Below are 13,621 nucleotides of genomic sequence, written 5' to 3' on the forward strand. Positions count from 1 at the left end.
TGCACCATGGACAGCATCCTCACAAACTGTTTCTCTGTGTGGTACATCAGCTGCACAGCAGCCGACAGGAAAGCACTGTTATAGAGTTATGACAGTTATGGAAGGCCCCCCTTCCATAACTACATGGACTAGATGCACTTTATTTTAATTGTATTTTATCATGCACTTTAACCTTGACTGCAATTGCACTTTGAACTGCATTTGTTTTATGACTTTTATATTGTTTCAGATTGTCTATTTACTTTTACTGCCCTTCATGACAGTTTGTAAATACAACACTGGTCACTAACCTCATAGCTGTCTTCATACAGTACCCTATATTTATAGACTGTCTTTTAATGCATCGTGTATGTGATGGGGAGTTGCAAACTCAATTTCGTTGTACCTGTACAATGACAATAAAGGAAATCTAATCTAATCTAATTATGAGGCATCTCAGCCACAGGAGTTTCCGTTCCCGTTCTTGCAGCAAGATGATTAACAGCAGCAGCAAGCTGCATTTGCTGCTTCTTGATATGTTCCAACAAAGTAAGAACGTGCAGCTGAGCCGTTACAAAAAGAGTTGAGAAACAATTGTATTGAAAGTGTAGCTACTTTGAGCTGTTATAAAGGATATGTATTTTCCCCCATTCAAACATATCTATCATTTATGGGTTAAGTAGTTCCAAAGACCACATTATCTAACTACAAGTACATTTTCACAATAGCTCTTATAATCTGTTATATGGTCACAAAGTGTTTTAATATGATTTTACCAGAGCAAGGAACAGGTCCAGTGCCGGTCCTCCCCAGTCTGAAAGTGGGAATAAAACAATGGCCTTGGTAATCATCTGAGAGAGCAGTGGCCAAGATCCAGCGCCCAGGACATGAGGACATGTGTCTCGTAGGAGGAGGATAATGTGACACTGGAGCTGAGGAGAGGAAAGTTAAACACATTATTTTTTCTAAAAGGCGAGCACTTTGATAAGCACAGCCTAATAACATAATTTGGGGTTACTGAGGTCAAGAGAATTTGACCTTTGTATATATATCTGATTTGCCCATGGATAGTTCCAGCATAAAGACCACAAAAAGAGCTTTAAAATTATATATTATATGACTAACAACAATAACAACATTTCTTATCAGAAAAAACATAACTTTGTGCAGTTTATATCTGATAGGATGTTCAGAACTTTGCATTGGATTCTGTTATTGGGGCAGGAGAAACACAAAATAATACGAAAACTCAAAAAACTTTCCTAAGAAATGTATTCTTTACCAGGTTTATCCATTATTTTATATTTTCCCACTCTTACCTCATTGTCAATGTAAACATGTTACAACTGATGAGGTCCCGATTCAGTAGCAATATTCTGTAGCAGAAAAAATTATGTCTACCCTTATGTTTTGATGGTCAAGGGTTATAATGATACCATTTATGGTTCTGTATACAGCGCCTGACTGGGCCCTATCAGCATCAGAGCAGTAAAACCGGTGTGATTGTAACTCGGATCTCACGGTTTGGAGGCGGATCCGGCCCAGAGTCAGCTCTTATCTGGGGTATCGTAAATTTTTGTGATGCAGTTCATTGTTGTTGACTTGTTTCGTGTGTGTGCGTGAACACACGCTGAGGATGGGTGTTCTGATCAAGACCTTCCACCTTCGGGGTTCACTTAGTGCGCAACATCTTCTCATTCTGAAAGACTGAAAGTTGGTGAGTTGAGCTTTCAAATCAGCTTTCGTACATTTTTGTGATGCAGTTCATTGTTGTTGATTTGTTTCGTGTGTGTGTGCGTAGATTCAACAGTTTTCCTGACTGCAGTGATGAAGGGTAACATGCTGATCTTTGCTCCATTCTGTTTGCTCCTTTGCTGGATGCTGCCTGCAGACGCCGTGCCGGTGAGTGGAGCATGTGAAAATCGGTTTCCCAAAAATGTATAAAATGTTAACAGTGAACCACATCAGAAAAAGTTTAAAGGTAGAATTGATAACTTTGGACAGCCTGACGGAGACAACAGTGTCAAACTCAACTGTTTTTTCCACATTAACTGGCAACTTGATCACTGACGACACAGAGATACTGAAGTCATTATACTACTGCCTCACAAGCCTTGAAGTTAGAAGTGGGAACTAAACGTCAGATATCTTACACAGAGTTAAATAAAACATTAATTTTGGACACGCCAAAACATTTTAAATGATTATTTCACAGTCATAATAATGTTTTTGAGGAAAAGTCATACTTTTATTCTGCACTTTACTAAAAGCTCTATGGATGTGTTATTTTTAAAAAATGATTATCAACATAAAAATGTTATCAATATAATCTTTAACGATCAATGCTCTTAATTTAGAGATCAAGTGCATGAGTGTAAATAAAATGCGATCAAACAGAATGAAGGACCAGTTATCATTAACAGAACCTGCATTTTGCATTTAGCATTTGTTGCATGGGTATAACCATTGTTCTGCTGTTGATTATATATTCTTATTAGGGCTATCAATTGATTAAAATATTTCATCGCGATTAATCACGATTGTCCATGTTAATCGTGATCAATCGTAAATTAATCACACATCTTTTAGCTGTTAAAAATGTACCTTAAAGGGAGATTTGTCAAGTATTTAATACTCTTATCAACATGGGAGTGGACAAATATGCTGCTTTATTCAAATGTATGTATATATTTATTATCGGAAATCATTTACCAACACCAAACAATGACAAATATTGTCCAGAAACCCTCACAGGTACTGCATTTAGCATAAAAAATATGCTCAAATCACAACATGGCAAACTCAAGAACCCAACAGGCAGCAACAGCTGTCAGTGTGTCAGTGTGCTGACTTGACTATGACTTGATCCAAACTGCATGGGATTATCATAAAGTGGGCATATCTGTTAAGGGGAGACTCAAAGCACCCATTTTCACTCACATATCTTGAGGTCAGAGGTCAAGGTGCTCATTTGAAAATGGCCATGCCAGTTTTTTTATCGCTAAAAGTTAGCGTAAGTTTGTTAAGTTATTTAGCATCCTTCGCAACAAGTTAGTATGACATGGTTACTACCAATGGGTTCCTTAGGTTTTTTGTGTCTGCATGACAGCTCGAAAGACAAACCTGTTCTCAATCCTCACTCAGGAAATTATTTTCACCATCCAGGCCAGGTTTCTATATAGACACTCATAGTAATAAAGGACGGTTTTAACAGTGTCTGTTTAATTATGTTTGTCTTTGTTTCCCTTTTAGATCTTCCCATTGAGCATGGTTGAAGATTCGGTTGATGACATGTATCGTGGCTGCGATGACGCTATGATGGAAACAGTCAAGAACAAATACTTTGAAGAAGAAACGACCAAGGGCCCATTTTCAGATGCCTGGAAGGAGGCAAAAGTTTGTGCTGACAAGAAATTTGAACAGAGAGAGAATAAGGCTCTAACCAAAGATCACATACTGGCAATCTGTGTCTATACAGGGAACGATGTGTACAAGGTTTTCAATGCTGCAGTCCGGACAAGTAGGAGCAAATATGGCTCCTCATTCCAGTTCCACTCTTTACATTACCTGCTGACATCTGCCATACAGATCTTGAATAGCAATAACAACTGTTACGATACTTACAGACGAGTCCATAATAGTTTTACTGGCAAAGAGAACCAAACAATTCGGTTTGGCTCCTTTACCTCCAGCTCTAAGAAAACACACTTGACACACTTTGGTAATGAGACCTGCTTTAAAATCAGGACCTGTTCAGGTGCTTATTTGAAAAACTATCCAGCTAAAAATAACAGACAGGCAGAGGTGCTCATCCCTCCCTACGAGAAGTTCACTGTGGTGAAAAGTGATAAATTTCCAGGTCTGGAAGATTGTAAAAAGTTCTTTGAGTTGGAGAGTGCCGGGGAAGAGAGCAGTCTGAACTGTAAACTTGCGCATTCAGGGGTACCACGCACCAGAAGGGGCATCAAAATTATGATTATCACCATACCAATAACAATATTAATGATGACGATAATGATGAAGCGTACAACTCCACAACCGTTGGCATCAATAGACCATAATAGCGTTACAACGGCCGTTCCTCATTTGCATCAAGTTGAGGGCTAGTTTACTTTACCTAAATCACGGCGTCCGACGCGACTCGCCGCCTCTCGAAACTCCAGAAAATCTTTTAAAATAAACGTTGTTTATCCAAAATAAAGACAGATTCAACAACTGCATGGCTTATTTCTCGCCTCAAATGTTTTCGGAAACACATTTCGGTAAACTATTTTCGTGAAATAAGAGAAGAAAGTTTCCAAATGAGCCTCCATATTGTTTCTGGTTTGAAAGCTGGGAACAGCAGCCCACGGAGGGAAAGCCTTCGTCCAATCAGGTGCCAAGTGTGTTGTGTCTAGTGGCAGCCCCGGTGGACACGTACCATGACAAACTCGAGCCTAGCTCGTCCAGACCGCCCGCGTGAGCAGTGTGTGGCGGCTGTGTTACCTGTTGTTTTTTATTTCGGCGTCCGTATTAACAGGTTAGAGCAACCACACAGCCTGTCTCAGCTGCGTCTCTTCTAGAGATTCAAGGTCTCCTCTACTTTTAGCGTGAGTGGCCATTATGAAAGGCATGTGCTCCTGACGTTCCCTGTGTGGACAAAGCGTTATGTGTGTGACTAATTGAACAGTTATTTTTCCAAACAAATATTTGTTTTTATTTGTTTTTGGGTTTTTTTTGGGGGGGGGGAGCACCATAAAGCAATTACACCTAGGACACCCAAATGGCTAGCAGCTAACTCTCTTAACGCAACTGAATTAATTAGATAATATACAACCTATAGCTACACATTCTCTACGATCCTTAACTTTATGCTTAGGGTTTGTTTGATCATTATGTGCTTATGTTTTACACACTTCTCCAGCAACATATTATTTACTTTGTACAATTATTTTTTGAGACTTGTATTGTTGGAATTCCTGCTCTTGCTAAATGAATACTTGACATTAAACTGCTAAATGCAACAGTGTTGCTTGTATGCTCTCATTTCCCTGTGTAATGTTTTATTCACCTGCTTACACTAAAGTTCAAAACCTAAATCTAACAGCTTGTGTTACACTCACAGAAGAAAATCATTTTTATATTTCTAAATGTTAAATATAGAAGTTGTGATGTGTTGGTGTGGCAGCTTTTGAGCTGCTGGAAGGCACCTTTGACAGAGTTGAGCTGAGTAACAGAAAGTAATGTAACAATTGTTTGCTGTTGAGTAAATGAAACCTAATTTAAAGTAACTTGGCCAACACTGGCCACTGGTGGGCAGCTGGAAATAATGGCAGGATAAATATTGTTATTATAAGTGCATCACCAATCACATGTATGTGTATGTGTATGTGAAAAAAAATATGAGGAAAACTAATATGCAGCTTAAGCAAATGCAGGTTTCTATGTCGACAAATTGTAGACAATGGTGCAACCATCACATTCTTAAAGAGTTAAAGTTTCAGAAGATTCACTGTGGTCGATTACAAATTTCTAAATTCTGTTCTTTTACTTTTAGTGTCATTGAATGGGTTAAAACCTGCAAAACCACCATTATGATCCTTTAAAGCAGCAGCGGGTAGAAATGGAGCAAATCTGATAAAAAAAGTTATTTTTATAAAACGGTCACTATATCCTGACAGTAGTGCATGAGACAGGTAATCTGAAAACAATCATGTGCCTCTGTGTCCTGCGGTGTCCTCCGGTGCTCCTAATGGCATCTGCAAGATTTCACAGACCGGAGGAAAACAACCAATCATAGCTGACGCAGGAGCCTGCCATCTCTGAGCAGCTGTCAATCACTAGCAAACTCTGATCAAACGGTCAAACTAGGCAGTGCTGATCAAATATGAATCAATATTCTGTTACTGTAATGCCTATTTCTCTCCTCAAATGTTTTCAGAATCATCTTGTAGTGTACTGTTTAGCTGTAAAATGAGAAAATTTGTGACCCGGCAGCCATGTTGAGAACAGTTGAGGAAATACCAAGCACCGCCCACCACCAACTTTCTCATTTTACAGCTAAACAGTACAAGACAAGATGTTTCTGAAAACATTTGAGGCGAGAAATAGACATTACAATAACAGAACAGTGATTCATATTTGATCAGGCCTACTTAGTCTGACCGTTTGATCGGAGTTTGGGAGTGACTGACAGCTGCCTCCGTTGAATGAACAGCCAATAGGAACGCTCTCTCTCTCTGAAATGACCTGTGATTGGCCAAAGTCTCCCTTCACGGGCTACATTTTTTTAAAGCCTGAAAACAGAGACATGAGGAGGAGCAGAAGTCTAGTTTTCTCTCAGAACACTTGAATTACAATATGCTGAAAGGTTATTATGGAATTTTTTGCCCAAGGATGCCAAAAATATTCTGCCAATTGCAGGTTTAAGTCTATCAAGAATGACTATATTTGATTACACTAAATACATCATTGCCAATTACAGCGTCCCAATGAGCGTGGTTGAAAATGCTCTTGATGACGCCCTTTACTGACTGTGATTAAACTGATGAAATTACATGTAGTGTAAATACATAAAAGACAACAAATATATATATATGAAAACATGTATGGAACAAGGTATAAGGTTGTGCAAAAACTGAACTAAAGCAGAGAACAGATTAGGATCACGGCAAACATCACAGTATGCATTTCCTGCACGCAATACTCCACCTTTCCATGGTTGCTGCATGCAGCTCTGTTTATCTTAATCTCCATTTACCACAATAGCTGATGAACACCAAACTCGCTTTAGTCAAATTGAGTGCACACATCGACAGGTTTTGCATGCCAGCGAATGATTTGTTTACTGATCATCAGGTGAAAACAGGTGTTTTGTGGATGATGTGATTAAAGCTGGAGCTCCTGCTGTACGTTTGAGAATAAACTTCCAACAAACTCGGGGAAACACAAGGTCAGTGCTTTCAGGTTTCTACTGTACACTTTATTTACCTTTCAAGTTAATGTGTGGAACAGTAAGTGAATGAAATGAAATAATTTTCTCTGGTTACATTTTGTTAGCAGAGTTGTCACGTATCATGTACATCTCTCTTCTCGTCTCTTTTCATCACTGCCTGTTTTCATTTTGTGAATTGTAGATTTTATTAGTAATTGCTCTTGACACCGTCAGAGCTTTAGTGCAGATTAGTTTAAAGAAAGTCAATTTAGTGATGCAGGCAAAAAGCATGATTACTGGACAGTTTATGCATTTCTCAAGCTTTTTTTAAACAGATTTTGAATATCGGCAAATAAATGAAGAAAAAACACGTCTATGTACAAGTCAATGACATATCTCACAATTTCCCCCATGACAACTAGATTTAACGGACTCTACTGAATTGAAGAGTTGAGTCAGAATGATGAAAATGCATACCTCTACACTACATTTCACTAGTTTTTCTTTCCCCCTTGTACTATTTTCCAGGAAACATGCAAAACCTCACAGCAAGAGAGAAGAACCTCACAGAGTGTGGTCTCTGTAGGAACTCTCCTGTCACCTATCCTGCAATTATGCCTTATGTCCTCATCTCTCTGCCCGCTAATGTCTGGGTGCTGTGGCTGATGATATCATCTCCTGTCTTCTGGACAGACAGGATGGAAGTGTCTGAGTTCCATTTGGTCATCATAGAGCTGCTTTATGGATTCCTGGGGGCACCTTTATTGACCATACAACATTTTTCCGAATATATAGTGGCAGACACGGTGAATAAACTCATCAACATAATGTTCACAGCCAGGATTCAATTCCAGGCCTCTCTCTGTGTAGAACGCTACCTTGCGGTCGTACACCCCATGCTGTACCTCAGGTACAAACCTCTGCGGTACAGAATGAGCATTTGTTGTGTTATTTGGATGGGAACCACCCTGGCTGGTATAGCCAAAATGTTCTTTTGCTCTGATAATGTGAACTCAATGGGCATGACCGCAATCTGTTTTTTGCTTGTCTTTATTGTCAACTCTTTCTGCTGCTTATCAGTTCTCAGGGCTCTGAAACAGCCCTCGCCAGGGGAAGGAGAGAGGGAGAGATCCAACTTGATCAAGAAAAGGGCTTTCAACTTGGTCCTGATCTTCCAGGTGACTACGTTTGTCGGCTTTGTGCCCTCGGTCACTATGTTCTTCCTGGTTGGGAAAATTGACATGGAAACACTGTGTATCTGGCAGCCATTGGCTTACAGTATGATGATTTGGCTTGGGTTGATCTATCCTCTCCTCTACCTCCGCAGGGCTGGGAAACACCTAGTTCCTAAGAAATTACGTATGTGTAAATTGTTTTAAGGAGCATCTACACTTGAAGTTATTTACAGTTTGTGAGATTGCTGTTCCCTCTTTTCTCTGCTGTACTGTACAGAATAATGCAACACATGAGTAGTCACCAACTCTGCTCTACGTTTTGCTAAGAAGCCCTCCCTGATAAGCTTTAAGCGCTGTAGTGCTTTTTTTTTTGACACAGCCTTCAAAAAGCGGGCAAACAATAGCTGTGTACACTATAATGTTACGCAAAAGACAATTTTCTTTATTTGTTTGTAACTATTTGGTATCAGATGAGTTTATGTATGTGTATTGTAAGTAGTCTTGAAATAAAGTTATACATGTGTCTGGTCTGTTTTGCATTATTGTTTTCTCTCCGTAATTTATATTTTTGTTAATATTGTATTGTATGGCTTCATATCTGTAATATCAAAATACTCTGATTAAATTATTTCTTTTTCTATTAGGAAATGTGTGAACGATAGTGAGAGACGAGAAAAATAGAGGCACATGTAAAATGTTACACGATATAACAGAACTACAATAAATAGTACTAGGGCTGTCAATCGATTCAAATATTTAATCACAATTGATGATTGACGATAGTTAAATGATTGTCTATAGTTTAGAGATGAATCGCAAATTAATCACACATTTTTCTTATCAACATGGGAGTGGGAAAATATGCTTGCTTTATAAAAATGTAGGCTTATGTACTGTATATATTTATTATTGAAAATCTGGTGTTGTATAGTACTCTGGAGTCATCAGAGTAACAAATAGGTAAATAATTGCTTACACGCCAGCTGATATTGAGTGTCATTTTCACCATTCATTAAACAAAAATAGTCTTTAAACAAAGTCTCAGAAATGCATTTGATTATATTTGTATTGAAGTTTAAAAAAAGCCCACACAGTGCGGTACATATAATATATTATCATGCCTTATGTATTTCCAGTTCAGATCATTTCATCGTTACTGTTAAGAAACAAACTAGTAAACAAATGTAAGCTTTGGATCAGGCAGACATGTTAAACCACAGTCAAATAAATCAATATTAGTCCAGAGTTGGGTGCATCAAGAAGCCAGAGAATGTGTTGAGGCCCTCAACGTTGCCACATAGCTGCCTGCCCCTCAGCAGCTCTACATAGACCTGGTCTCCCTGCTGCAGCGACAGCAGTACTGTCTGGGAGCTGCTGTCCTCTGTGTCTTCTCTGTTGTCTTCCCAAGTGGATGCAACCACCTCCCCGTTTCTCATGAGATGCACCTTGTAGTACATCCTCTCGCCTTCCCCGCCCACCCTGCTGTAGACCGAGAAGGAGAAGGAGTACAGGCCGGGGCGAGGAACTGTGAATATACCTGGAACGAAGAGCATTTTTTAAATTGAATAGTTGCTATTAATTCAGGAGGAAATCCAGCCATCACATGAATCATGGTTGGACAACACACACATATATACAGTATATACAGCACTTACCCAGAGCGGGGTTATATCCCCTCCCATGGTTGAGGGTGATGACATCATAAGGAATGGGGATGTTTCCGGTGAAAGGTCCAAAGCACTTTGTTCTGGAGCTCATGGAGGCTGTGAATGCAACCCTCATCCCTCCTGAAAAAAACACACCCTCATGTCATTACTGTCAGATGTGTCTTCAACATTGTTCAAAATTCTCTTGAATATCATAAAGTGGGCATGTCTGTAAAGGGGAGACTCGTGGGTACCCAAAGAACCCATTTACATTCACATATCCTGAGGTCAGAGGTCAAGGGACCCCTTTAAAAACGGCCATGCCAGTTTTTTCCTCTCCAAAAGTGAGCACTAATTTGGAGCGTTATTTAACCTACCACTACAACCTCTGAAAGATCGATTTCATAAATGCGTTAAAGAAATTAGTGGCATTAAAAAGTTTTTGCGTTTATTATCGTGTAATTTAAACTTTACAACTATTAAGTAGACATATTTTTTTCATCGATGTAAAAAGAAAACGTGAAATGAACTGCTTATAACAAACGCAGCTTTTTGTGTCACTCGCTTCTGATTGGTCAGAGCAGAACAAAACAAAGCAAACCTCCCTTCAAAACAGAAATGGGCCAATATAACACAAACACAATGTCAGGATGGATGATCAGACATATTGGCGTTAAAGATGAAAAAAAAATTCCAAACATCTTTAAAGTGCTCAGAAAAATGGACATTTGCACATCTACAATATCAAAGAGGTGAGATTTTGTTTCAGGCAGTCCCATAAGTAAATAGACTCAAAACAACACAGATAGTTTTATCAACGGCTATAATCACATGAATATGGACTTTCGTGATTATGTGGTCTATATCTACCCGTGATCACATTCCACAGTACCTATGACTTCCAGGAGGCTGTCACCCAACTGGGAAATCCTTGTCGACAGGTCCATCACTCTCGTGTAGATTTGATCCTCTACTTTTTGGAGCTCAAGGGTGGCACAGCAGCAGCCTCGCTGGCGCTTGAACGTGCACTCGCAGTCCCACCCTCCGCACGTCAGCTCCCCCTCCCACGCTGCTACAGATGTGGAAGAAAGGAAAAGAGTGTTATCAATCTTGAAATCAGTTGCTGTTTTGTGTTTGATTAGAATGATAACTGGCACACTCACACTCCACGGACAAAGAGCAATGTAGGCCGACACATTTCATCAACATTTACACACATTTCATACAACAAATTTGAAAGAGTTTAATGGGTGGGTTAGTGTGATGGGCAAATAACGATATCTATGTTCATCAAAGACTTTAAAGAGATCTCACTGGAGGAATTTGCTGTAATATTTCTATCCAGTATAGGTTTGGGACAAAGTGAAGAGTCAACACACAATATAATTATCCTTTTTTAGTATCTTTGTCACCGATCCACAATGCACAGCAAAAACCCCTCAATTGTTTTTCAGCATGTGAAGTTGTCAATAGTTTGGTTTACCTGCTGCCACTCGAAGGCTGCTGATGGTGTCTTCAGCTCTCACACTGTCCCACAGCAGGCCCAAGACGAACAGAGTGCATGCTATAGCTCTCATCTCACAGCACAAGGGAATATCTGTAGGCAGAGTGGTTTGTGAGAATGAACATGAGTATTTTATTCTATAAAACCAAAGACAATGTGAATGAATGAAAAACACCTGATTCGAGTCAGTAGAAAAAGTTGTTTTATCAAGGTGTCATTTTATTTTGTTTAATTTCACTGTTTGTTTCTTTGAATACAATCGGGTTATTTGACCAATTAATTTCAAAAGTTAAAAAAAACAACTCCATTAATGGTCTCATTGTCGAGAAAATGTTTCAATTAGCAGATATATTTCTGTCCTTTAATAAAGCTCAGCTTTGATTACACTGGTGAACACTATTACTATGCCAAACTATTTCTAGTTTGGATTTCAATTTCGGTAATACCAGAAATTTAAAATGACAAACGGTATCAAAACGATGCAAAATCATGCTCACAAGCTTAAAAAAAGAGAGTAAAACACAATTGTTTTAATGTTGGAGAAATAGCCCGTATAAAACTGCCACAATAATAGCTTGTAAGAAAATTTAGATGTGGCCTATTTGTAAAAATGTCTTTACTCACTGCAGTCCAGCACAGAATCTCCTCTTCAATCTGTATCCACGTAAAATCGTATATTCCAGCGTTTAAACCACTAGTAATCCTGATAATAGGTAAAAATAGGCTGTACAAATAGAGAGGACCTTGCAGTATGCAGTGATACACACAATGTCAGCTTGTAAAATTTGCTCCTTTTCACATCACTTTTATTTCCAAGAGGGTGGAGATCTCTGTGTCCAGTCAACTGGCAGCCCAGTGGTCCATTTCCCTAACTTCATTCTCCCCTCCACTATAGGTGTGACCTCGTGAGGGGCAGCTTTCAGCAGGGATCATCCTGATAAGCTCCCCAGTGTATATCAAAATCTCTAAAAGATTGTATCTTACAGAGCCTGTATATAATAATAAGTTGGTCTTTAGGTCAGAGGTGTCAGGTTGGCTGATAGGATCGCTCAGTTTGGTGTCTATGATAAGCTCCATTACCCCTCTGCACCTATTGGAAACGGATGACAGATGAGCAAAGAAGGCCCTGGCTTAGTTCAGCCCGGTGTTTACGTCTTTCTGTTAATCACAGATGGACTGCGGGGAAGCAGCTTTGAAATGGAACGTTAAAGACACTTTGTAGGTCACAGGAGCTGAATGAGCTACCTTCTTACCTACGGTTAAGACATTGCACTTCTGTAATACTGTACCATTAAGGGTGAGGGTTTCACAGTATGAAAAATACTAATAATTACTCCACAAAAGTTCTACTATATAGCATTCATTTATTGGATTATCTTCACTGTATTGAGATCTCAGTGATCACAGTGACTCATGAGTTGAGCATGGCAATGCAGAGGATACAGGCTATTATGAAATTCAATGGCACTCTCCACACAAAACCCAGGAGATGTTTATCAGCTCAGGCCTATAGTGTGAGATATGGAGAGGTACGTTATCTTTAAACATGTGCACCATACGATCATTGTTAAAACAGTTCCTCCATAAATGCCATCAGTGTCACATTACAAGGAGGGTCCAGGTAGAAGGATGAGTGTGCGCTGAGTGTTTATTGTTCTACAAGGGCCCTTTATGGTGTGAAATTGTATCCAAGCTATTTCAGGAAATCAGCAGGTCTTATGTGAGGGGTATTAGCTTTAAACAGTTTTTCACTGACAACATATGCTTAAGAAATTGTTTTTTTATTTTCCGATACTGTAAATTCACTCCGGTTGTTTCTTTTGTTTTTTTACTTGTAGTTTTCATGTATAGTGTATTAAAAAAATCAATGAAGATTGAAGTTAAAAAAGATTTCCCTTCTAAACGTGTACAGTTATGGGTAGCATAGCTGCAACAGAAACGTATGTACAATATGTATTATAATACACTGATCAAATTGTATAATTGCTTATACAAACACAGCAGTGTCTGTTAAAGCTAACGCTGGTTTTGAGAGGATTATAATGTATATTCATTTATATTTCCCCAAATATTGTATCTTCAAATTATGAAGAAAAGCATTTTTTTGATGTTTTATGTATTTATTACACAGCTTTGTTGAATACTCGATTCGTGAAAGCGTGAAAAGTTACATTATATGAGCATTAAGAATCACAGCATAATGTTGTCAGTAAGTATAGAATGAGGAATAAAGATGTATCCTGTACTGTAGTTTCATCAGTACTGTATAATTTGGCTTTTTTTCACTGCCTGTTATATTTTTCTCTTGCAAATATAAATTTAATTTCATGAAATGAATAAATGCCATGACATGAATAACAATGAGCACTGATTGGTCATGTAGCAAAAGGCACTGAACTATAAG

The 13,621-nt window shown here is 38.8% G+C and overlaps 2 protein-coding genes across 2 annotated transcripts; one reads left to right on the forward strand and one right to left on the reverse strand.

The window, feature by feature from the left end:
* The first annotated feature begins 1,711 nt into the window (after positions 1 to 1,711).
* On the forward strand, positions 1,712 to 8,243 carry LOC119484878 (erythroblast NAD(P)(+)--arginine ADP-ribosyltransferase-like). Its single transcript, XM_037764049.1, has 4 exons — positions 1,712 to 1,881; positions 3,232 to 3,901; positions 7,973 to 8,118; positions 8,220 to 8,243. Exons 1-4 carry the CDS (start codon positions 1,807 to 1,809, stop codon positions 8,241 to 8,243), a joined length of 915 nt encoding a protein of 304 aa, XP_037619977.1. The 5' UTR covers positions 1,712 to 1,806.
* Positions 8,244 to 8,896: 653 nt separating this feature from the next.
* On the reverse strand, positions 8,897 to 11,290 carry LOC119484879 (complement C1q-like protein 4). The gene is made up of 4 exons (XM_037764050.1): positions 11,197 to 11,290; positions 10,606 to 10,785; positions 9,723 to 9,854; positions 8,897 to 9,604 (listed from the first exon to the last, which is right to left on the reverse strand). Exons 1-4 carry the CDS (start codon positions 11,288 to 11,290, stop codon positions 9,303 to 9,305), a joined length of 708 nt encoding a protein of 235 aa, XP_037619978.1. The 3' UTR covers positions 8,897 to 9,302.
* Between the last annotated feature and the right edge of the window lie 2,331 nt (positions 11,291 to 13,621).

This window comes from Sebastes umbrosus, chromosome 3, assembly GCF_015220745.1.
Source record: "Sebastes umbrosus isolate fSebUmb1 chromosome 3, fSebUmb1.pri, whole genome shotgun sequence".
Taxonomy (NCBI): domain Eukaryota; kingdom Metazoa; phylum Chordata; class Actinopteri; order Perciformes; family Sebastidae; genus Sebastes; species Sebastes umbrosus.